This window comes from Stegostoma tigrinum, chromosome 19 (assembly GCF_030684315.1).
Source record: "Stegostoma tigrinum isolate sSteTig4 chromosome 19, sSteTig4.hap1, whole genome shotgun sequence".
Taxonomy (NCBI): domain Eukaryota; kingdom Metazoa; phylum Chordata; class Chondrichthyes; order Orectolobiformes; family Stegostomatidae; genus Stegostoma; species Stegostoma tigrinum.
The window spans coordinates 60,491,268-60,517,076 of record NC_081372.1 but is presented as its reverse complement, the minus strand read 5'-3'; the positions used below and the strand labels follow the sequence as shown (position 1 = coordinate 60,517,076).

At 42.3% G+C, this 25,809-nt stretch overlaps 1 protein-coding gene across 4 annotated transcripts in view; it reads left to right on the top strand.

The window, feature by feature from the left end:
* stx16 (syntaxin 16) overlaps window positions 1-25,809 on the top strand; it is a 108,453-nt gene that overhangs the window by 75,392 nt on the left and 7,252 nt on the right. For all 4 annotated transcript variants that reach the window (XM_059652889.1, XM_059652888.1, XM_048549725.2 and 1 more), the window contains exons 2-7: window positions 7,855-7,962; window positions 10,412-10,552; window positions 17,831-17,993; window positions 19,526-19,617; window positions 21,623-21,766; window positions 24,628-24,708. In XM_059652889.1, coding sequence (XP_059508872.1) covers window positions 7,870-7,962; window positions 10,412-10,552; window positions 17,831-17,993; window positions 19,526-19,617; window positions 21,623-21,766; window positions 24,628-24,708 — 714 coding nt within the window. In that variant the 5' untranslated portion in view covers window positions 7,855-7,869. The remainder of the gene's footprint in view (window positions 1-7,854; window positions 7,963-10,411; window positions 10,553-17,830; window positions 17,994-19,525; window positions 19,618-21,622; window positions 21,767-24,627; window positions 24,709-25,809) is intronic.

Here is a 25,809-nt window from a genome sequence, read left to right as displayed (position 1 = left end):
ATAAGGTGCTACGAAGTCTTGGTGCCATCCCTGTTTGCTGTTAACCTCTCCAAAAATTATTCAAGGAAGTAAAATTTTTTGGAAGAGTTTCAAGGAAGCAATTTATTCTTACTGCTTTTTTTTTGTTTATGCCTGAAGTATTAACCATGCTATTTTTATATACATTTTCCTGGCTTAAGATTAGTAGGGAATGTTTTAACATGAGTTATCACTAATGCTGAGGTTTAACCAATGTATAGTGACAAGCATGCTGCATGCATTTGTGTGGGTTGTATCACTGTACCTTGTGGCATATCCTGCGTCTTTGTATTTATGTATTGATGCTGGGTTTAATTACTGCATTGTGGAATAAAAAAAATCTGAGAACAATTGGCACAATTTATCACAGCTGTGAGGGCTCACTGCAAGATCTCTCCAATCACTCGCATCACTGCCTTTCAAGTATTTCCACTTGCTGTTTTTAAGCAATTCTCTTTTCAAAGTTACTGTTGGATTCACCCATGCCACCAACTCAGACAGTGTTCTCCAGATCAGAGGTGGAGAATAAATTCTGACCCAACCCCACATCCTGTGAATGAATGAATTTTTTAAAAAGCCCAGATCAGAATAACACTAATCTAATTTCTCTGCCGTCATGTTTGTTCCTTTTAATTCCCAATTGACCTTAAATCTGTGTCCTCTAAGGACTGCTACTGGAAACAATTTCTGCCTACCCACTTCTTTCAAAACTCTTCATGGTTTTAAATATCTTTGTAAATCCCCCATTAATATCCTCCATTCTAATATCAAGCAATGTCAAAGGATATTTTTACAGGTTTGCCAGTGATGTCTTGGACTTCAGCATCTTTAATCTGTCTTCATTACTGGAGCCTTTTGTTCCTGGTTCTACTTTAATAGCTGTTGAGAAATCTGGAAGTGGACACAATATTTCTGTCTTTGTTTGTATGTCTATGTATTTTGGAGCTGGGTTTCACCTGTACCTTGAAGAATATGTGAATCTTCTTTGGCTTTAGCCTTGGAATGTGTATTACTGGGGTTTACTAGGTGCACATTGTAGCCTATGGTTTTAGTTGCTTGTGTTTAATCTGTACGCTATAGAGTATGCAGTATGTATTTTGATGCTGGATGTCTTTTTTGGGGAATGTCCAGGTCCGATGCAATAGATGTTTGGAATTGTCTCTGTCCGTTTGCTATTGGACATGCCTTCATAGCACAAGCTGCCTGAATTGACTACTTCATTTAGAGAGGCCATAGGTTGTCTTGTGTCAGAGGCAGAATGATGAGGGAGGGAAGGTGGCAGTTTCTAAGATTGATCTGAGGCACATTCAGGCAATGCAGAGGGAGTTTTACTTTGCATTTAGGTATGTTCTGATTAACTGGAAATAGTTGATGCTGCTGGATTTGAGCCTGGAACTTCTGGTTCAGAGACAGGGACAATACCCACTGGATCTTGACTTCTCGAGGGATATGTAATGGTAGGCTTTAGAGTGTGAAGTAGAAGTCAGGAAGGATGTCAGTTGTAGGGGAACCAAGGTGAGGATGCTGTTGCATAAGAGGTTACATTTGGAGAAAGAGTTTTTCAGGGGTTATAGGGATTTTGGATAGTGCAGAAATAATGAAAGTCAGGACTGGGAAAGAAGCTAAACACAAGGATAAGAATTTTAAGTGTTGATGACTTAAAACCAGTGTAGTTTCAGCAAGGCAGCAGTCATCTTAGGGCTGAATCTGGAGCAGGACGAGTGTTATTGAATCACAAAATTTGTGGGAGAGTGACAGCCTCAGCCTCAGCTTTAGCTCATTTTGGCCTGTCCTATGTTTGTGCATCAGATGAATCTTACTTTATTAAAGTCTATCAGCATGTCATTCTAAACCATGCATATTCCAATTACAATTCCATATTCTAACAACTCTGACTGTAGGAACTTTCTTCTGAATTACTTATTGGATTTATTAATAACTGACTTAGTTCCTAATCTCCAGTTTTGGATCCCTCACCAGTGGGAACATCAATGGAGCTTTGTATGTGCTGAGTCTCAGAGGGTGGAGGTTGAGAGGCCAGACAAGATAACATTGGAACGGTCATGTCTGCAGTTGCAATGAGGCTTTCAGTTTCAAATGGGCTGAGGTAATGGTGAAGGTGACTGATATCTGACATTAAATTAGTTGGTCTTTATGGCTGAATGGATGGGGAATTAGAAGCTCATTTCAGGATTGGATAGGATGGGGTGGGGTGGTGTGCCAACATTTGGTCTAACCTTGAGCCATGACTGAGGCTGGAGATGCAGTCTGTGATCAGGGAGCTGAGTTTTTATTTGGAGCAGCTGAAGACAATGGCTGAGTTCAGCTTATGGTGCAGTGACAGTGTCCCAGCCCTTGGACTGGGAGGCCTAGCTCAAGTCCCATCTGCTCTCAAGGTGTGTAATAACATCTCTGAACAAGTTGATTAGAAAAATAGGTTACATTTTTTAAAAAGTTTAGCTGGAACAAATTGTTTAGCAAGCAGACTAGAACACTGATTAAGTGGAAGATTTGAGGGAGTTGGTGAAGTTGTAATCTGAAAATGTAACCAAATCTGTCACATCTAATTTACAGTTGTTAACTTTAGTCTGTGCCTAGAAGCCTTAAAAACTTGCTAAATTGGCAGTGAACTGTACTGATTGGTCCAAGTACACTTACCTTCTCCAGATCATTTGAGTGAGTTCCATTTGAAAAATGTACATTTATATTCTGGCAAAGACGGTTCAGTTCTTTGTGCAGTATTAGACAATTTTAACCAAAAACACCCTCCATCATTGGCAGGCTCATGGTGTTTGGCAGCAGTCTGACACATCAGGCTAGGGTGTCATGGTCATTCAGTGGTTAGCACTGCTGCCTGACAGACCAAGGGACCAGGGTTCAATTCCACCCTCGGGCAACGGTCTGTGTGGAGTTTGCGCATTCTCTCCATGTCTGCGTGGGTTTCTTCCCACAGTCCAAAGATGTGCAAGGTAGGTGGATTGGCCATGCTAAATTGCCCATAGTGTTCAGGGATGTTTAGGTTAGTTGGGTTAGACATGGGGGAAATCAGGGGTAGGATAATGGGTCTGGGTGGGATGCTCTTTGGAGGGGCGGTGTGGACTCGTTGGGCTGATTGGCCTGTTTCCACACTGTAGGGATTCTATGATTTGGGAAAACATAATAAGCCTCTTGAAAGTTTACAGTTCAGTTCAATATTTAACACAGCCTGCTGCTACAGTGTTGAGGGAGTGCTGCACTTGCAGTTTCTGTTTTTCAGATCTGCTATGAAACTGAGCAGTGGCGGAAGAATGTGGGATATTATGGCTGGCATGCCTGCCTCAACCAAGAACCAAAGAATTGATTTAATGTATCTTTTATGTGGTGCTGCATGTGGAATCTTGCTCTTTGCTGGTTGGCTTCTACCTACATTTGCCCATATGGTAGTAACTGCACCTGGAATGTCACTCAGTGTCGGTGGAGCACTTTGTGATGTTTCTGAGAGACGTGATAAGTCACAGTCAAAGACCAAGTCCTTTGCGTGCATCAGATGCTATTGGTGTTGGTGACTGTCTTTGTATGGAGCATTTTTTGGTTAATGTGTAGTGATTAATTACAAAAATGTTATTGCAGGATTTATTCTGCAGGTGAATTCACCTAGTTTACACTGACTCAGTAACCCCTCTCAACTATATTCATCAATTGCATAGATTAATTAATCTACCATCATTAGGAGTGCTCCTTCCACCCTTCTCTGCATTATGATGAAATATCCAAGAATTAATGTTGCCATGCAGTTTAATTTTGTTTCCTGCAGATAAACTGAGCTGGCTGCTCTTGGCCCGTGAACTTGGTGTAACTGCACTAACACATGGTGACTGTCCTTACTGGGGGTGTTGCTTTCTGTTAATTTACAATCGGTTGTGTGATTTTTTTTTTTGTTTTTTTAACTCACTGTCTGATCTGACCACCTGTGTCTGTTTCCTCTGTTCTGGTCTCCCTGGTTGGCTGGGGTTTGATGGATGCTGCCAATCGCTGCAGGAGTTGGATGAGGTACTGTCCAATTTATCATTTGTAAACTGCAAATGGGTGAAAGTTTTCATGCTAGGGCCCAGTTTAATCTTGTGTTGAGAATTCACCGGCAACAGGAATTTTTAAATGACTTGCAAATATTTACTTTGCTTCAGTACTCCCTCTTCTACCTGTAATCACCTTTGATATGAAACATTGCCAACCCACATTTGAAACACCAAACGAAAATTCTCTGGAGAATCGACCGTTTACTGTGTTTGATAGAACAGGCTGCCCAGTCTTGTCTTATTCCCTTGTAATATGGTTTAATAGAGTGTACTGAAATATGTGATGTGCTTTCGAGTTAGCATTATTTTGAATCAAATCATTTGCCAGGACTTAATCACTTAGAAACCAATGCTTGGTAGTAGTGGTACGTACTATCTCCAAGAAGTACTGCAGAAATTCACCAAAGATCCTTTGACAGATCCTTACAAACCCATGACCACTTCTACCCACAAGGCCAAGGGCAGCAGATACATGGGAAGACCACCACCTACAAGTTCCCCTCCAAGCTACTCACCATCCTGAGTTGGAACTATATCACTGTTCCTTCTACTGTTGCTGGATCAAAATCCTGAAATTACCTTCCTAGTAGCATTGTGAGTCAACCTACAACATGTAGACTGCAGCAGTTCGAGAAGGCAGCTCACTACCACCTTTGGAAAGAATTTGGTTGGAAAAACTTGTGGAATGATGCTCCATTTTCTCCCCCATGTAATGTGTGCTTTTCGAGTGTGCCATCAACCAAGCTGTCTGCTGTCCTGCCAATTGACCGGGTGTCACTGCCTCAAATTTGGCAAGTCCACAAAGTGCGAGTTGTGGGAGCTGTAGCAGAAACCTTTCTTTGTAAGCTGGCTCAATTGAACTATTGTGGCAGAAATTGCCTGACCAGTGAAGCCTGAATCATTGTCTTGGTTCCACACCTCAAGATTTACTGTGTCTCCAGTATTTTTCCTGCTTCCATCTTCTGTTCATTTCCTTTGGAAAATAGGGACTGTATCAGCTATTATTGAAATGGAAAAAGTTACACAGCAGAGATCCTGCACTTGGGAAAGCTGCAAAGTTTAGCACATTCTGTGCAACAGCCTTAGGTTCTTAAAGTAAAGGATCTGATTAAAAATTTGACAAGGCCTGGTGCCCTTTTTTGATCACTCCTGGGATATGAGCATCAGATTATGGCAGCATTTATTCACATTCCAGATTGTCTTGGAGAATGCCAACATCTTGGTGTGTAGGGTGTGCCAGGATTTTGACCCAGTGATACTGAAGGAATGGCAATGTGTTTCTAAGTTGGGATGGTGAGGGGAAATTGCAGGGGGTGGTGTTCCCATGTATCTGCTGCTCTTGTTTTTCTAGGTGGTAGAGAAAGCAGATTTTGAAGGTACTGTCAGAGGAGCTTTGCTGAGTTACTGCAGTGCATCTTGTAGATGTTACAGACTGCTATCTCTGTGCATCACTGATGACAAACTGAATGTTGAAGTTGTTAATGGGTTGCTTTATCCTGTATGATGTTAAGTTTCTTGAGTGTTTTTAGAACTGCACCCGTCCTGACAACTGGGGAGTGTTCTGTCCCACGCTGACTTGTACCTTGTTGATTGTGAACAGGCTTTTGGGGAAGCAGGAGGCGAGGTACACAGTACTGAATTCCTAGTCTCTGACCTGTCGTTGTAACTGCAGTATTTATGTGGGTACCCCAGTTCAGTTTTTGGTCAGTCAGAATGTTGTTAATAGGAATCCAGTGATGATAATGTCATTGAACAACAAAGGGTGATGCTTAGATTCTCTCACTGGAAGTGGACATTGGACATTGCCTTACACTTAAATGGCACAAATGTTACCTATCATTTCTCAGACCAAACCTGAATAATGTCCAGATCTTGTTACATTTGAACATGGACTGCTTCAGTATCTGAGAAGTCACAAATGGTGCTGAACATTGAGCAAACATCAATGAACATGCCCACTTTTAACCTTATGATGGAGGGCATTGATGAAGCAGCTGAAAGTGGTTGGGCCTAGGACACTGGCCTAAGGAACTCCTGCAGTGATGTCCCGGAGCTGAGATAACTGACCTCCAACAACCACAGCCATCTTTCTAAGTGCTAGGTATGACTAGAGATTTCCCCCAATTCCCATTGACACCAGTTTGCTTGGGCTACTTGATGCCAAACTCAGTCAGATGCTGCCTTGATGTCAAGGGCTGTCACTCTTACCTTGGAATTCTAGTCTTTTGTCCACGTTTGATCCAAGTGTGTAATGAGGTCAGTTGGTGAGTGGTTCTGGCAGAACTCAAGTGTGAGTATCGTGTGCTACTGGCTAGCATTGTTGATGACCCCTTCTATGACTTTGGTGATGTTGGAGAGGAGACTGCTAGGACAGTAGTTGACCAGGTAGGATTTGTCCTACTTTTTGTGTACAGGACATGCCTGGCAATTTTCCACGCAGCCAGGTAGATGTTATGCTATTGGAACAGCTTAAGGGTGCAGCGAGTTCCGGAACACAGGTTTTCAGTGCTTCTCCGGGATTGTTGTAAGAGCCAATAGCCTTTGCAGGTTTTCAATGCTAGCAGCCGTTCCTCGATTATCACGTGCAGTGCATCGAATTAATTGATGGCTGACATTTGTGATGATGATGACCTCTGGAGGAGGCTGAAATGGGCATCCACCTGGCATTCTGGCAGAAGATTGTTGTTAATGCTCCACCTTTATCTTTTGCACTCATGGGGTGCCATCCCAACCTCTGCAAAATAAAGTAAAACCATTGAGGATGTGGATGTTTGTCGTAGAGTCATAGAGCTGTACAGCATGGAAACAGGCCCTTCAGTCTGACTCATCCATGCCGACAAGATATCCTAAACAAGTTTCCAGCGTGTGGCCCATTTCTCTTTAAACCTTTCCTATTCATATACTCATCCTTGTCATTTAATTGTCTACCACCATTTATGACTGAATGTGGCAGGCCTGATCTGATCCATTGGTTTTGGATTGCACAGCTGCGTTGCATGCAGTGTGGGAAGCACTACGTCCTGTGTCATAGTTTCAACAGGTTGATACCTCCGTTTTTAGATAGTCTCTTGCACCAATTATTGAGCCAGGGCTAATCTCCTGCCGAGTTGGTAATGGTAAAGTAGGTAATGGATATGTCAGGCTCTGAGATTACAGATTGTGGCTGAATATGTTGCTGTTGATTTCCCATGGCATCTCTTGAGTTGCTAGATCTATTTGAAATTTGTTCCATTCACGACGGTGATAATGCCATAGGACCAAAGAAGGGCAACTTCAGTGTGAAGAAAGGGCATCATCTCTGCAGTGGCTATATGTTGACCCCGCTTCTACCAATACTGTTGTGCGCAGACCCACTGTGACCAGGTCAATATGCTTTTTCCTCTTGTTATTTCCCTCACCACCTATCAAATATCTTGTCTAATCACTTTGTCCTTAAGGACTCATTGCTATTGGTTTGGAGGAATATACAGGCAAGACCAGTGAGGGGCAGCAGCTTTCCTGCCCAAAGGGCATTAGCAAATCAGATGGGTTTTATGACAATCAGCAATGCATGGTATCCATTAGCCATAAGTTCCAGACCACTTAGTGAATTCAGATTTCATCATCTTCCTTGGTGGGATTCGTACCTAAGATCCCCAGGATATTAGCCTGTTGATCTGGATTAGTAGTTGGGTGACGTTCTTTTTTTCCACCTTTAGTATCTGGAGATGTGCAACCAGAAAATGATGTTGGATTGCTATGTAGGAGGGGTACATTGACTGTATGCTTATCTTGTTGACAGATAGCTGATGATCGTATGGCATTGGTGTCTGGGATCAGCCTGGATCCAGAAGCTGCCATTGGTGTAACTAAGAAAGTGCCTCCAAAATGGGTGGATGGAGTGGAGCAGGTAAGTGACTAGAATATTTCTGGGTAATGAAGTCTTACAGGTTTAGGATTTCATTGGGGAAGTTAGATAGATATTTCGAGTATTGTGGGTGTAGTGGTTGGGGAGCGTCCAAGAGTCCATTCAATCAGTGAGTGTTGCTGGTGAGGGTTGATCTTGTGGGTTTTGACCGGAAAGAACAGGTGTCCCCATCATCAGTTGTGGGTTTTGGGGGATGATCGTTCTGCCAAAGTGTAGAGAGGCTTCCTAAAATCAAATTCTGGCAGACAGAGGAAAGTGGGGCATTCCACAATCAGAGTGAGGGGCTTAGTGGTGGCAAAAGATGGGGATATTTCCTGTAACCAGCAATTGCTTGGGGTTGCATTCCAAATGGAATGATGAGACTTTCAAACTGCATTTGTATATGACCTTAACATTGCAAACCAGGTGTATCATAGGCATCCTGTAAGACAAAGATTGGTACCAAGTCTCAGAAAGAGATATTTAGACAAGGGACCACAAACCTGGTCAGTATGGCAGTTTTGGGGAACAATTTAAAGGGACCAGTGATGCAGGAAAATGGAAAATTTAGAGGCAGATTTCCAGTGCTTGGAAATGCAGGTGAAGTCACAGCTGCCAGTAGTGCCGTGATGAAAAGAGAAGATGAGAGGCCAGAACCAAAGGAACACAGTGTTCTCAGAGAGATGTAGGGCTGTTGGAAGTTGCTGAATTGGAGTGGAATGAAGTCATGGAGAAATTTGAATGTAGCAGTAAGGTTTTGTTTTTAAATAGGAGATGTTGTGGAAACAGTGATCAATGAGTAGAGGAATGATAAGGAACTAGGAGGTGGTGTGAACCAGATGCGTTGGCAGTACAGTGGATGAGCTGACGTTTACATGGTGTGGATAATAGGAGGCCACCCAGCAGGGCATTCAGAGATAAAAGCAGAAATTGCTTGGACTCTTGATGGCTGAAGAGTCCCCAAGCGGATAATGAGATGCATTCAGAGAGTTACATTTCTAAGGTTTTGGAGTAGATCTGTAGCTCAGCTTGTGGGTTTTGAGGTTAGTTGGCTCGCCGAGCTGGTTTGTTGCTTTGTAGACGTTTCGTTGCCATGCTGGGTAACATCCTCAGTGCATCTTCTGATGAAGCGTCTATGTGTTTTCCCACCTGGTTTTTAAACTCTGAGGTCTGTTGAGATGGATTGCCTCACTTCCAGTTTTCCTTCATAGTGGTATATATGTGGGGTCGAGTTCAACGTGTTTGCTAATAGCATGCTTCATGGAGTGCCATGCTTCCAGGAATTCTTGTGCTTGTCTCTGCCTCGCCTGCCCCAGGATCTTGGTTTTGTCCCAGTTGAAGTCATAGTCAATCCACATGGACAAGGAGAACCACGACTTCGACTGGGACAACACCAAGATCCTGGGGCAGGCGAGGCATAGACAAGCACAAGAATTCCTGGAAGCATGGCACTCCATGAAGCATGCTATTAGCAAACACGTTGAACTCGACCCTACATACATTCCACTACGAAGGAAAACCAGAAGTGAGGCAATCCATCTCAACAGACCCCAGAGTTTAAAAACCAGACGGGAAAACATACCGACGCTTCATCAGAAGCTGCACTGAGGATGTTACCAAGCATGGTAATGAAACTTCTGCAAAACAACAAACCAGCTTGGCGAACCAACCAACCTCAACATGAGAGTTATGGTTGCAAGGAGCAAAACACAAATGGGGAAGACGGGCAGAGGCAGAGAAGGAAGAGGATATCAATGTGGTTGAAATAGACAGTCGTAGGGATTGAAAGGGTATGGGGTCAGAAGCTGAGTTCAGGGTGAAATAGAAAACAAAGGTGTAATCTGGTTCACTTTCTGGAGCACAGGTGGTGGCTGGAACCAAAGCTCAGTGCTTTAACTTTCCTGCAATATTTAATCAATGAACATTTCTTTTCATGCAGTGTTGGAATTCAGACAAGCGGAATGAGAAATTGGAGACAGTGCAGGGGCCAAAAGAGATGGTAATGAGAGAGAGCTGCGTACCATCAGTGTACGCTTGGAACCTGATGTATCTTTGGATGCTGTTGCTGAGGGACAGCATATAGATATGGTATCGGTTGAGGTGGGGGGACCAGCAGAGATCATAGTGCAGGAACTGGAAGAGAAGCCATTATTGGCCAGTTGTCATCTGTGACTGTTTGGATATGGATCGAGGTGAGCGCAGTTACACTCATCTGGGAAGCAGTAGAGAGGCATTGGAGGGCAATGTTGAAACCAACTGCAGACAGATTGAGCAGAATAGGTAAGGATCATTTATCTTTGTTATATTCACTTTGGACATAATTTAGGATGCCGATAAGGGCTGTTGCAGAACTAGGTCAAAGATAGCAACTTGAAGATCAAATCAGTGCAAGTGTCAAAATCCATCAGATTAAGATGTTGGTATGTATTTGTAATTCTTTTTGTTCTTTCAGATTCAGTTTGACATCACCAGAATAAAACAGAAGATGAAGGAGCTGGCTAGTTTACATGACAAGTATTTGAACAGGCCAACACTGGATGACAGCAGTGAGGAGGAGCATGCAATAGAAATCACCACGCAGGAAATAACACAGGTCTGGGATACTTCTGCAGTGAGGCAGCATCAATAAGAGTGGAGAGATCTGGGGGTCAGAAAGGGTGTATGTCCTCTGCTTTAATAAGAAACTAACAGTAGAATTTTAAGCACCTGTCTGTCTAAAATCAGTGCTAATTCTTCTCCCTTTGAGCCTCTATTCTAATCCTACTTTTCTGATCACTCCCATATCTTTTGACATATCTGTCAGGCAGCCCACCCAAGACTGGGTCATTGAAATTATTCCAGGTTGCATTAGATAAATTTTTGATGGGCAAAGGGATGAACTGTCATGTGCGGCCGACAGGAAAATGGAGTTGAAACCACAATTGAAAGGGCTAAATGGCTTGCTATGGTACCCAAGTCCTTTTGTTACGTATGTTCCTTTCCAACATTACAAACGTAACTTCAGGGTTGTTGGCTGCATTTGGATGGCTTGTTTCACTTGAGCAGCAAACTCGCACCTTCTGTGTTGCCGCTGCACATCTACGTTGCTCAAAAATCCTGCTAAGGTCATTTCAACTTACAGTCTTGATTACCAGAATGGTGAACAACAACAGGCACAGAGTCTCCAGCACAGAAACAGCCCATTTGGCGTAACAAGCATTTGGTAGCATTAATGTTCCATTTGAGCTTCCTGCCATACTATTTACTTCATTTTGCTTTGACATCTCTTATTCCTTTCTCCCAGGTCTACTTAATTAACTTCTCCTTAAGTGCATCTTTGCCAGTCAGATTAGTGCTATGCTAGCAGATTTTATGTCCTCTCTACTTCCTGCATGAAGCTTTCTACATTCTGCATTCCCTATTGGATTTATTGGTGGCTATCTTGTACTTATGACCTTAAGTTTGGCTCTGCCTCACGTTGGGAACACAATTTCAAAGTCCCTAGATCACCACTTGGCCATTTTTTTTCTAAAGGAAATAGATCAAGTCTATATATATTTTCCTTATGACAATGTGTTTCTAAATCCTTCAGAGAATTTTTAACACTTCTCCCTGTGCTCTAATCCTTTGTAATATGGTAACCAGAAGTGTATACATCGTCTAACCAGGTAAGTTAAAGAACTGGCTGGCAAACAGAAAACAAGAACAAACGAATCATTTTCTGAGTGGCAGTCCGTTTTACTAGTTGGGTCAGTGCTTGGGCCCCAGCTAATCAATATATATTAATGATTTAGAGGAGGAAACTAGTTGGTGTTTACTAGGGCTCTCGGCTTTTGATAAATTCCCATGTAAAAGTAAAGTGCATGGGCTTGAGTAGTGTGCTGACAATAATAGGGAACTAGTTGGCAGTCAGGAAACAAGGAACAGGCATAAATAAGTCATTTTCTGCACGGCAACCTGTGTCCAGTCAGGTTCTGCAGAGATCAGTGCTTTGACCCCAGATAAGCACCATATAATGTGGACTGGGGTGGGCAAAGTCAGAAGTCACATGACCCCAGGTTATAGTCCAGCAGGTTTATCTGAAATCACAAGCTTTCACAACACTACTCCTTTGCCAGGTGAAGCGACTTCAACTGATGAAGAATCTTCACTCCGAAAGCTTGTGATTTCAGGTAAACCTGTTGGACTAAAACTTAGCGTCATGTGGCTAATCGTTATATAGAGTAATGATTTGGATGAAGGAACCAAGTATAATATCTACAAGACTCCCTTTCAGATAATCCTCTAATTCCCTTTCGAATGCCTTTATTGAATTTAACATCAGTTTCAAGTAGTTAATTCTGGGCTTTAAGCGCTTGCTGCATTAAAAAAAGTATCCTCGTGTTACTTTTGGTTCTTGTACTGATTCTGTTGAAACTGTTGTTCTCAATCTTTTCACAAGTGGGAACATTCCACCCTATTGACTGTAAAAAAGCTCATGATTCTAAAATGGTCTATCAGAGTCATAGGGATTTACAGTGTGGAAATAAATGCTTTGGTCCAACTTATCTGTACCAACCAAATATCCTGAACTAATCTGGTCCCTTTTGCCAGCATTTTGCCCATATCCCTTTAAACTCTTCCTACTCATATATATACTCATCCAGATGCCAGGGATTGACTCAATCTCTGCAGTTATACCTGACATAAACTTTCTTCTTTTTCTTGACCAGAACCTCAATTTCTTTAGTCATCAGTATTCCCTATACATATCAGCCTTTCCCTCCACCCTAACAGGAACAAACAGTCTCTGGAGTCTCATCATCCCATTTTTGAAGGCTTCCCATTTTCCAGCCATCCCTTTACCTGAGAACATTGCCCCCCGCCCCCAATCAACATTTGAAAGTTCTTCCCTAATGTCATCAAAATTGGCCTTTCTCTAATTTAGAATTTAACTTTTAGTTCAGGTCTATCCTTTATTTTAAAACTAATAGAATTGTGATCTCTTGCCCCAAAGTGCTCCCACACTGACTCCTTAGTCACTTGCCCTGCCTTATTTCCCAAGAGAAGGTCTTTGTTTGCATGGTACGTGCAGATACTGAATAAGAAAATGTTCTTGTACACACTTATCAAATTCCTCTCCATTTAATCCCCTAACACTTTGGCAGTCCCAGTCTATGTTTGGAAAGTTAAAATCCCCTACTATTACCATCCTATTATTCTTACAGATAACTGAGATCTCATTCCAAATTTGCTGCTTCATTTCTCACTGGCTATTGGCAGGACTGTAGTACAATCCCAATGAGATAATCACCCCTTTCTTATTACTCAGTTCCACCCAAATAACTTCACTGGGTGTACGCCCTGGAATATCCTGCCTAAGTCCAGCCATAATGTTGTTCCTTTTCAAAAACGCTACTGCCGTCCTCTTGCCCCCTTTCTATCCTTCAATAGCACCAATACCCTAAAACATTAAGCTGCCAGTCCTCTCTGTACTGAGCCGCATTTCTGTAATGTCTATGATATCCCAGTCCGATGTTCGCCTCCAGCCTTGTGTTCATCTGTCTTACCTCTGTTAGGCCTCTTGCATTGAGATAAATGCAGTTTAATTATCAGTCCCACTTGGTTCTCTGCTTTGTTTTTGCCTGCCTTGACTGTTTGATTTGCCTTCTTTCCAACTGCAACAGTGTCAGACAGTGTCTCGTTTCTCATTATCTCTTTAGGTTGGTTTCCCCCCCGCCACTCCTACCCCGCAATCTGCCTTGCACATGTACACACAGGATTAAATCCTCCCCACCAGTGTATTAGTCCCCTTCCAATTCAGGTGCAGTCCACCCTTTTTCATGCAGGCCATTTCTTCCCCATGAGAGATTCCAATGATCCAAAATGTGAATCCTTCTCCCATACACCAGGTCCTCAGCCACACCTGCTCTGTCCACCTATTCCTACTCTCACCATCATGTGGCATCAAGAATAATCCAGATATTATGACCTTCGAGGATCTACTTGTTAAATTCCTGCCTAATTTCCTGTATTCTCTCCTCGGAGCCTCATTTCCCTACTTGTAGTGTTTGTTCCAATGTGTACAATGACCTTCTGCTGCCCGCCCCCAACTTTGAGACTGTTTTGCATCCTCTCCCGGATATCCTTGACTCTGGTACCCAGGAAGCAACATTCTGGTATCTTGTTGCCAGCCACAGAAATGTCTGTCTGTACCTCTGACTAGAGAGTCCCCTATCACAACATATCACTTGGAAGATGATGTGTCCCTTGTTATAGTGGAGCTTGTCTTGGTACCCGAAACTTGGCTGTTGGTGCTACGTTCCCCTGAGAGTCCATCGCCTGTACGTTTTCCAAAACAGCATACTTGTTTGAGATGGGGATAGCCACAGGAGACTCCTGCACTACCCCCTATATGTTCTACCTTTCCTATAGGTAATTTGTCTACCCAACTTTATCTGCAGTTTTTCTACCTTCCTGAAACGCCATTCAACACATCTCCAAGCTGCTGTACATTCCTTGTTGCTTCTAACTGCTGCTCCAACATGTCCATGTAATCCAATAGGATTTGCAGCTAGTCCTGTTGACGTAACATTGAAATCCTCCCTAATCTTCCATCTCCAATAGGAAGAGCACATCACTCCACTAAACACCATTTCTGCACCTTAACAATCTACAGCCCCAGAAATTAGCACAGTCTTACTGGTCTAGAGTAACTTAGTACCTACGTTTACACTTAAACAAAATGTTCTGTACACACGTATCAAATTCCTCTCCATTCAATCCTGTAACACTTTGGCAGTTCCAGTCCCAGATAGATCTCAACAAAACATATAAACAAACAAAAATCATCCTGCTCCTAATGTAGATTTTAAAAAAACCAGTATGGTTAGATTTTAAAAAGAAAGCCCTTAGTTGATCGGTCCTATAAAGCCATACTGAGGTTTCTCCAATGTCAGCTGTGAATTCTACTTCTTGGTTTTTTAAGACTGAACTCCTGTGTGGAAGTTTGTAGGAACTAAACAACGTAGGCAGCCAGCTGTGCAGGTTCACTTCTCCTCTCAGCCTTTTCCTTTTCCAAGGAAACCAGTTGTAATATCAACCTTCATAACTGATTTTGTACCGACTTTTCTCTCTAATCAATATTGCCACTTCCCCTCAGCTTTTCTGTCTGCCCAAAATAATGCTCAAGAAGATCATATTCAGTTCTTGTCTGGTTTAAATCAGCTTTCTGTACATGTCATAACATCAAGATCTTCCTGTAAAAATAATTGCTCCTGGATCAGTGTTTATCTTGTATTTTGCTCTTTGAACCATATAACCTCATGAGGGGCATCAGTTAGCTCAGTTGACTGGCTGGTTTGCAAGGCAAAATGATGCTAACAGAGTGGGTTAAACTCAGTGATATCCAAATTATTGGAAAAATTTGGGACGGGATTAATCAGCACTTGGAAAGGAAGTGATTGATCATGAGTAGTCAGCATGGATTGTTAAAGGGAGATCCTGTCTGACTGACTTAATTGAGTTTTTTCAAAAGGTGACTGAAATGTATTGATGAGGTTAGTGAGGTTGATGTGGTTTACGTGGACTTCAGTAAGGCCTTTGTGAAGGTTCCACGTGGAAGGCTGGACCAAATGATAAGAGCCCATGGGATCCAAGGCAAGTAGTGCTTCATGATCCTTGCAGTTTGTTATGTACGTTAGCAACTTGGATGTGAATGTAGAAGATTTAATTAGTAAGTTTGAATATGACACAAAAATGGGTGGTATTAGTAAGGAGACTGGTCGCAGGCAGCAATGTGACTTTGATCAGCTGGTAAATTGGGCAGAACAATGACAGATGAACTTTAATCCTAGAAATTGTGAGATGATGCATCTTGGGAGCTCTAATAAGGGACGGATATACACAAATGAATGGTAGGTCCCTGGCAAGTACTAAGGAGGAAAGGGACCTGGGTGTCCAAATTCATAGATCCCTGAAGGTGTCAACACAGGTAGACGGTGTGGTGACGAAGGCATACAGGATACTTGCTTTCATTATCCCGGGTGTAAAATAAAGGAGCAAGGAAGCCTAGTTAGAACTTTATAAAACATTGGTTAGGCCACGATACCGATTGCAGTTCTGGTCACCACATTGATTGAAGGATCTTATTGTATTGGAGAGGGTACAGAAGGAGATTCATCAGGGTGTTGCCTGGGATGAAAAGAGGAGAGACTGGATAGGCTGGGTTGGTTTTCCTTGGCGCAGAGGAAACTGAGCGGTAATCTGATTGATGTATAGAAAATTTTGAGAGACACAGACAGAGTAGATCATGAGAATGTTTTCTCCATGACAGACTTGCTTAAGAACAGAAGGCATAAGTTTAAGGTGAAGAATAAGCACTTTAGAGGAGATGTGAGAAAGAAAATGTGGTAGTAGAAACATAGAATGGGCAGTCTGAGAAGATGGAGGCAGGTACCCTCGCAATACTTAAGCACGTGGGCGACCACTGAAAACGAAAAACTTCCGATGCTGAGCTTTTCCAGAAATTTCTGTTTTTGTTTCTGTGCACTTAAAATGCCAGGATACAGGAGGCTGTGGACCAAATGCCAGTAAATGGGGTTAGTGTAGTTTAATATTTGTTGGTTGGCATAGACCTGGTGGATCGAATGGCCTGTTTCTCTGCCATGTGACTATACTTCCCAAACTGGTTGAGGTTACTATGAAGGACTCTCCTCACCTTCTTCCCTCACCTGAGGTCTGGTGACTCTCTCTAGTTAAATCACATCAGTAGTCTCTAGTCAGTGAGAGAGCAGCCCTTATCTTTACCTTTTGTTTTTAAATCCACTTTATTTTCTCTAAGCTAACCCAGCTTCACTTCAATACATCTTGTTTCAAGCTAGCCCATTTAATTTTATTCTTCAGCTCCCTGCATGAGAGTGAATTACCTTGAGTTCAAGCAGTAAGATGAAACAACCTGAGTAAATCTGAAGCCAGGATGAAAACTCGCTAGACATAATTTCATCAGAAAGGAAAATGGTTTGTATGTAGAAAGGGAGAACAGTTCAACAAGCCGCGAGCAGCCATGGGACTGTATCACAGTGAAGCTTTCAGCAGAGGAGTGCGGAGGAAATCACTTGAAAATTATGTCACACAGTGGCAATGTGAATGCAGTCAGATTTTATCATGTACAATCTGTCCAGGTGCAGATACCTGCACAAAAGGTGAACTGAACTGTTAACATAGGAGGGTGCGAATTTCAGCTGAAGATTGCCTGCTGAGATTTTGGCAGCAGAAGCACCGGGAAAAATGATATTTGTCCATTCCTTCAGAGAATTTGCGATTGAATCATAGAATCCTGACAGTGTAAAAACAGGCCCTTCAGCCCAACAAGTCCACACTGACCCTCAGAGCAACCCACACAGACCCATCCCCCTATAACCCACTTAACCTACACATTCCTGACCACTATGGGCAATTTAGCATGGCCAATCCACCTAGCCTGCACATCTTTGGACTGTGGGAGGAAACCCATGCAGACACGAGAAGGATGTGCAAACACCGCACAGACAGTCACCCCACGGTGGAATTGATCCCGAGTCCCGGGCAGTGAGGCAGCAGCACGAACCACTGTGCCACCGATTCTTTCTGCCAGCGTCATGGCAGACAATTCCTGTTGAAAGTGATATCAGCAAGGCATGCTAATGTGCAGTGTGCAGATGTACGTCAAACATGTATTGTTAAAATCTTATCTATTAGCTGACTCGTTCTTCAACCAGAAAGCAAACGATTCATTTTGGCATGTCTCTTCCACTTTTGTACAGTAGATACGTTTCTCTACATTAACAACGTTTCCCTTGTTTGACATTTAAAACAGTACTGAAACGTGAATTGGATGTCCTAACCTTCCTGTTACTGCTTCTTTTCCTTTCAGATGTTCCACAGGTGTCAGCGAGCGGTACAGAGTCTGCAAAGCAAATGGCGCAGTTGTACAGAGCAGGAAGAACGGGTCCTTCGAAATGTCGTCACTTCTCTGGCACAAGCCCTTCAAGATCTGTCGACCAACTTTCGGCATGCTCAGTCCAGCTATCTCAAACGTATGCAGCCAAGGGCTGGGAACCATTTTAATCTGAATACTATTGTTTGAGCATCATGGGCCCTTTGTATATCAATGTGAACAGTGTTGTGTAGGACATGGGAGGATTTGTGTTGATTAATGAATGGAGGAAGCATCAAATATCTTCAAATTAAAACTGATGTTACTAAAATTACGTTAGCGTTAACAGTTTATGAGCAGAAGAATTGTTACAGTAACTACTACTTTGGAGTTTCAGTTCCTTCATTGAGACTGTCAGAGTATCTTGCAGTATAGGCAGCCATTTAGCGCCCCCTGTCTGCAGAGTTTTGCCCTTGGGGGCAGCACAGTGGCTCAGTGGTTAGTACAGCAGCCTCACAGCACCAGGGACCCGGGTTTGATTCCAGCCTCGGGTGACTGTCTGTGCGGAGTTTGCACATTCTCCGTGTCTGCGTGGGTTTCCTCCGGGTGCTCCGGTTTCCTCCCACAGTCCAGGCTAGGTGGATTGGCCATGCCAAATTGCCCATAGTGTTCAGGGGTGTGTGGGTTATAGGGGGATGGGTCTGGGTAAGATGCTGTAAGGGGCAGTGTGGACATGTTGGGCCCACACTGTAGGGGATCTAATCTTAAAAAAAAACTTGGTCGTTAGTAAATTTACATCCAAATCCTTTGGGCAGAGAATTCCAGTTTAAAACTTTCTGCGTTTACATAAAAATATCTGCTTTTCTTGAATATCTTAAAATTAGGCGGTTACTGATCCTCCAATTTTCTTATATGCTGAAACAAAGTTCCTCAAATTTGAACACCTGTTATACCTCTATTAAAAATTCTAGATCCTGTAGCGAACAATCAAAACCCTACAAGATATAGGAGCCGAATTGGGCCATTCAGCCCTTCGAATCTGCTGTGTCATTCAATCATTGCTGCTGTTTTTTTTCAGTCCCATTCTCGTCTTCCCCTTGATTCCCTTACTAATCCTATTCTTGTGTTCTTCAATCTTTCCGTACCAATATGATCAGTCTACTCTTTGTCCTCACTATAGTGTCAATATTTTTTTCTAAAGTGCCATGTCCAGAAAATGGACACACAATTCTAGCTGAGGCCTAAACAGATTTATAAATATTTAGCCAAGCTTCCTTTTTTTTTTACACCTCTTGAGAGATTTTTGGTTTTACAAACTTATTTGAAGGCTTTGAAATGCATCTTCTGAACAGCATATGTAATATTTTGGAAGCCCCGTAACAGTTGCTCTGCTTAACAAGTGTGTGCAAGTATTCTGACATTCTTGAGAGAAATCCTACGCACTTAGAATGTGGGGTGAGCTGACATTCATTGTGCAGTGTAGAACGAGTGAGGAATTTTATACTGCTGGCATCCATTTATCGCAGCAAGATTCAGGAATTCCAGTGGAATCAACAGAATTTGAAAGGGGCTCCTATTGAACCCTGTTAACTAGGATATGCCTAATCAGCAGAAGGGACTAAAATAATTGTTGTTATTCACACGCTGCATGTTTGCACCCTTCTATTTACAGCATTTTTGTTTATGTGATAGGTTTGAAGAATCGAGAGGAAAGGTCCAAACACTTTTTTGATACATCAGTGCCACTAATGGATGATGGTGAAGACAACAATCTTTATGACAAAGTGGGTACATTAATCATCAACGCTATGCTGCGGAGATATTAATCAAACAATATTAGTGTTATTATCTGATTCTCATAAGGAGAAGCTGAATTGATTGGGGCTGTTTTCCCTGGGCCGTTGGAAGCTGAGGGGTGACCTTTATAGAGGTTTATAAAATCACGAGGAGCATGGATAGATTGTTAGTCAAAGTCTTTTCTCCAGCATAGGGGAGTCCAAAACTAGACAGCGTAGGTTAAAGATGAGAGGGGGAAAATTTAAAAGGGCACTAGGGACCCAGTTTTTTTTCACGTAGAGGGTAGAGCGTGCATGGAATGAACTGCCAAAGGAAGTGGTGGAGACTACTACAGTTACAACATTTAAAATGCACCTTGATGGGTATATATATATATAGGAGTGGTTTAGACGGATATGGACCAAATGCTGGCAAATGGAACTACATTAATTTAGGATATTTGGTCGGCATGGACGAGTTGAACTGAAGGGTCTGTTTCTGTGCTGTATATCTCTATGGCTCTATTTGGTGGCACAGCCCCCATTGCCTTAGAGTGGGATGTATGTGTGAACATAGTTTAGCTGCTGTGTGTTATATCCAGCATACTAGGGCAGTAAATAAAAGCGAAAATGGTAGATGCTGGTAATCTGAAATATAGCAGAGAATGCTGGAGAAACTCAGCAGCTCTGTGGACAGGGAAGCAGTGTTAAATTTGAGTCCAAAGACGACACTTCAGAACAAGGGTAGTAGTATTCAAGTGATCACCGCGACTGTTGTAGCTCCCCATTGAATAGACTAAACAAGACTGCAAAGCAACTTGCTATACTTAAGGGCGGCCAATATTTAGTACTAACTAACCTTAGACCTCTTCAAAACAAATTAGAAAGGTTTTAAAAACACCATAACTAATTGAACATTAATAGGGTGTTATTTATGGATGTCCTTCCATATGTTTGTTCTTGCATTCCCTGCACATTAATGAGGTGTGAACCAGTGAATAAACACTGCTGTTGTTCCTTCCCAGAATAAACTGAGCATTAGAGATACTATAATCTACCAACTGTGAAATTGAGGTTAATGTGAACTTTGTTAGCGATTATTGCTTTGTGGCAGCAATAAATGACAGCATTTTAAGAGTAGATAATTTTACGTTGTGGGGCCTGTGCCACAAGAATGGAGTGCAAGATTGTTCAGGGCTAAGCATTTTGAGAGTTATTATCTAATTACTGTTGCAATCTAGGTATCCAATTTAAGACAATAAGAGCAGAGTACTATGGATGCTGGAGATCTGAAATAGAGAGCAGATGCTGGAGAAACTCAGCAACTCTGGCAGTAGTTGTGGAGAGAGAGAGACAGACAGACAGACAGTTAACATTCTGAGTGCAGAATGACTTCTTCAAAACTGAAGAGGACTAGAAATGTATATGGTGTATGTGGAAATCAGGACTGTCATGAAAGCATGGGTTATGACTTGTAGCTAGATAATAGGTGCTTCACACTGTTTCTGAATGTTTTTATCCAAGTGGCCTCTTTTACGCTGTGAAAGTGTAATGCTACTGAGCTGGTATTGGCTAAAGAACTAAAGGTCCAGTTCAAACCCCACTACAAGATTGTGAGAATTTGAATTCAGCTTAAGTTCTGGCAATGTAAAATTGATACCCATAAAAGTGACTTTGAAACTGTCAGTTTCTGATAGGAACTGGCCATAATCACTGATGTTGTCAAGAGAGGGAAATCTGTCTTTCTCAAGTCTGATCTACAGATGAGTCTGGTTCCACACTAACATAATTGACTGTCATTCCCTCTGAAGTGACTGAATATGTCACTTAATTCAGACTACAAGGCAACTAATGCCAGTTGTCTTTGAGATGAGTGCCTCCCAAGAATGTAGCAAGGGAAGGCGTGAACAATTTACTAAAATTTCCTGTTGTACCCTGTCCGTGATTGATTTAATTGGCCTTGTGTACTAAAGGTATCTGTGTAGGCCTTATTCCTTCTCTGTTGTATTCACAGGGTTTTACACACGAACAGCTACTCCTGGTGGAAGAGAACACTTTGATGGTGGAAGAACGAGAAAAGGAGATCCGACAGATTGTGCAGTCAATATTGGACTTGAATGAAATTTTCAGAGAGCTGGCCAGCATGATTGTGGAGCAGGTTGGTTGATTTTAAAGAAGCATTTGGATGTAAAAATAAAATTCCTTTTCAGCTTTGCTACTAGAAGAAGGGAATCATGCACATGTACATGTGTTTAACCTCCGGTGTTTTCCAGTTTCAGCTTATCACCACCCGACACTCCCTGACCCCGCGCCAGCTCCATATTCAACCCTGTGCTTTATACACCACCAAATCATGTTGGCAGTGATCAGAGGTTGGAATTCTTCCAGGAAGAAGGTGGCCCACTTTACTTGGCTCATTCTGGTGTAGGGAAGCCCAATTAAACAACCCTTCAGAGCAAAGTGAGAGTGGCAACACCTTACTTCCAAAATTAAAAGTTATTCGTGGAATCATTTTCCCACCCCAATGTCTTCTTGCTTACCCAGTTTCACTTTGTCAACACCCTGCAGCACTGGAGCATTCTGTTGGTCAGTATGTTGCAAAGGCTTTTGAGACAATCCAACAGGCGAGAAGGCTATACTAGACTTGGTATTAGGGAATGAGCCAGGAAAGGTGGTCAATATTTCAGTGGGAGAGCATTTTGGGCTTAGTAGCCATATCTCCATAAGATTTTGAGTAATCATCAACAAGGACAAGAGTGGCCCTCGGATGAGGATGTCTAATTGGGCAAGGACCAATTATACCCAAATTAGACAAGAACTGGGAAATGTGGATTGGGAGCAATTATTTGAGTGCAAATCTATGTCTGGCATGTGGGAGGCTTTTAAAGACCAGTTGACTAAATTGCAAGACATGCATGTCCCTGTAAAACTGAAGGATAGGAATGGCAGGATCCAGGAACCATGGATGACAAGGGAAATTGTAAACTAATGAAAATGGAAGCATACGATATGTCTAGGAAGCTACAAACTGATGAAGCCATTGGGGGCTGCAGAGAAAGTAGGAAGAAACTTCAATGCAGAATTAGGAAGGCTAAATGGGACCATGAAATGCCTTTAGCAAACAGGGTCAAGTAGAATCCCAAGGCTTTTTATTCATATTAGGAGAAGGAGGATAGCAAGGGAAAGAGTAGCCCCCTGCTCAAGGACAAAGGAGGGAAGTTAAGTGTGGAGTCACAGGAAGTGGAAGAGATCCTTAATGATTCCTTTATATTGATATTCACCTGGAGAAGGACATAACTGATGTTGAGGTCAGGGGTGTGTGTGTGAATGCTCTAGAGAATGTCAATATATGAAAGGACTAAGTTCTGGGTATCCTAAATTGCGTTCAGGTAGACAAGTCCCTGGGTTACTGTGAGAGGCAAGGGAAGAAATAGCTGGGGCATTAGCAGATATTGCCACACCTTTTTTGACCACAGGCAAGGTTCCAGAGAACTGGAGATTAGCCAATGTTGTTCCCTTGTTTTAAGAAAGGAAGCAGGGATAATCCAAGAAATTGTAGGACGTTGAGTCTGATATCTGTGATGGGGAAGCTCTTAGAGAAGAGACTGGGGGACAGGATATGTGCACGTTTGGAAGAAAATGGACTAGTTAGGAACAGGCAGCATGGTTTCGTATGGGGAAGGTCATGTCTCACCAACCTGATAGAATTTTTTTGAAGAGGTGACTAAGATAATTGAGGGAAGAGCTGTGGATATAATGTATATGGATTTTAGTAAGTCATTTGATAGAAGTCAATTGATAAAGTCCTATGTGGCAGTTTGATATAATAACTAAAATCACATGGGATTCGGGGTGGACCAGCTGGATAGATACAACATGGCTTGGCCATAGAAGACAGAGCGTAGCAGTAGAAGGGTGTTTGTCAGAATAGAGACAGGTAACTGGTGGTGTTCCACAAGGATCAGTCTTCGGTCCTCTGTTTATAGTATATATAAATGATCTGGAGGAAAATGCTGGTTGTCTGATTTGTAAGGTTGCAGATGACATGAAGATTGGTTGAGCTGCTGATACTGCTGATGATTGTGAAAGGATACAATAAGATATAGATAGATAGATTAGCGACTCAGGCACAGAAATGACGGGTGGAGTTCAACCCAGCCAAATATGAGGTGATGCATTTTGGACTATCAAATTTAAGTGTGAATTATACTGTAAATGGTGGAACCCTTAGGAACACGAACATTTGGATGGATCTGGGCGTGCAGGTCTACAGTTTCCTAAAAGTGGCAACACAGGTGGCCAAAGTGATGAAGAAGGCATATGGCGTGCTTACCTTCATTGGCCAAGGCATAGAGTACAAGAGTTGGTAAACCACGTTTCGGCTTTATAAAACCCTTGTTAGGCCACATTTGGCGTATTATTTGCGGTTTTGGTTGCCAAGTTACCAGAAGGACATAGAAGCTTTGGAGAAAGTGCAGAGAAGGTTCACCAGGATGTTGCCCGGTCCCCAGGGCATTGACTGTGCGGAAAGGTTAAAAAGACTAGAATTGTTTTTATTGGAAAGACAGTGGCTGAGAGGAGACCTGATGGACGTGTACAAAGTTATGGGAGGCATAGGTAGGGTGGTTAGTCAGAGGATTTTTCTCAGGGATGAAGTTTCAATTACAAGGGGGCACAGGTTCAAGGTGAGATGGGGAAAAGTTTAAGGGAGATGTGCAAGGAAAGTTTTTCATACAGAGAGTGGTAGGATCCTGGAACACACTGCCAGAAGAGGTGGTGGAAGCAGGCATATGGGCGACATTGAAGAGGCATCCGGATGGTTATATGAATAGGGAGGGAAGAGAGGAAGATGGTCCGAATAAGGGCAGAAGGTTTGTTTTTTTTTAGTTTAGTCAGGGCATGATGATCAGCACAGACCTGGAGGGTTGAAGGGTCTCTTACTGTGCCATACTTCCCTTTTGTATCTGATAAAAGTTTGGTTAACCATACAGCTGCCTCATTCTATATATTCATTTTCAGGGAACTATCTTGGACCGAATTGATTATAATGTGGAACAGTCCTGTATTAAAACAGAAGAGGGTTTGCAGCAGTTACAGAAGGTATAATTCTGTTTCTACAGGAGTTATTTGTTTTAAGTGATACGCTGGTCTCTGCGGTGAATATAACAAACATACTACGGAAGACATAATGTAGTAATTTGCTTGTATTGTTATTGATTTGATGAAATGACTGGGCCGCTAATTTAGATATTTACTAATCAACTTGTTATAACACACCTCTGGAGCAGGTGGGACTTGAACCCAGGCTGCTGGTTTAAAGCTAGGGATACAGCCATTGCATCACAAGACCATCTCCATTATCTGGGGTTCCAGGATCCATCATAGGTAGCAATCTGTTGTCACGCTGAAACCTTTATTCTGTTTTCCTCTCCAGTGTTAATCAGACCGTGTTCTTAAATCCAGCAAGACCTGAAGGAAACCCATCTCTCAGTTCTCCTGTCCTCTTTTTTTTTTTTTCCCCTGCTACTGAACTAATATATGGTACACAGGAACAGAAGGATGCCATTCAGCTGCTTGAGCACGTACAGCCACTTAGTTAGATCATGATTGCTCTGTTTTTAGCTCCATTTACGTGCCTTTGATTCATGTCCCTGAATTCCTTACCTAACAAAATTCTGTCAGCTTCAATCATGAATGCAACTATTGTCCTATCATCCACAGCCAAATTTCTCCTGCCCTTTGTATGGGGAACTGTTTCCTGATTATCTCTCTCCCTTTCTTCCTGCTCTGCCCCTACTCAAATTTATCATTTTCACTTCTTGTTCCTGACTGTCCTAGCAGAGGGCACAGTTTCAAAGCTTCTCCTACTGAATCTTTTTAATATTTTAAATGCCTCTTTCAGGCCACCTTTCAACTTACATTTCATAATCTAACCTTGTATAATTTTTTTTAATGAACGGGTAACTCGTACAGGCGCTTTACATGTTAAATAATAAAAGATTATTTCAACTGATCAATGAATCAGGACCGAGTTAGGATGCTCATTAAAGGGGAAGTTGGCAGAAATAGCTTCCCTCATTACTTTTCAAAATATGGAATCTCAGCAGCTTGTGAAGTGGAGTTGATCAGATTTTAAAAATATTTTCCATGGAGAATAACACTTTTTTAAAAAAAAACACAGGATAGGAATGGGAATAGAGT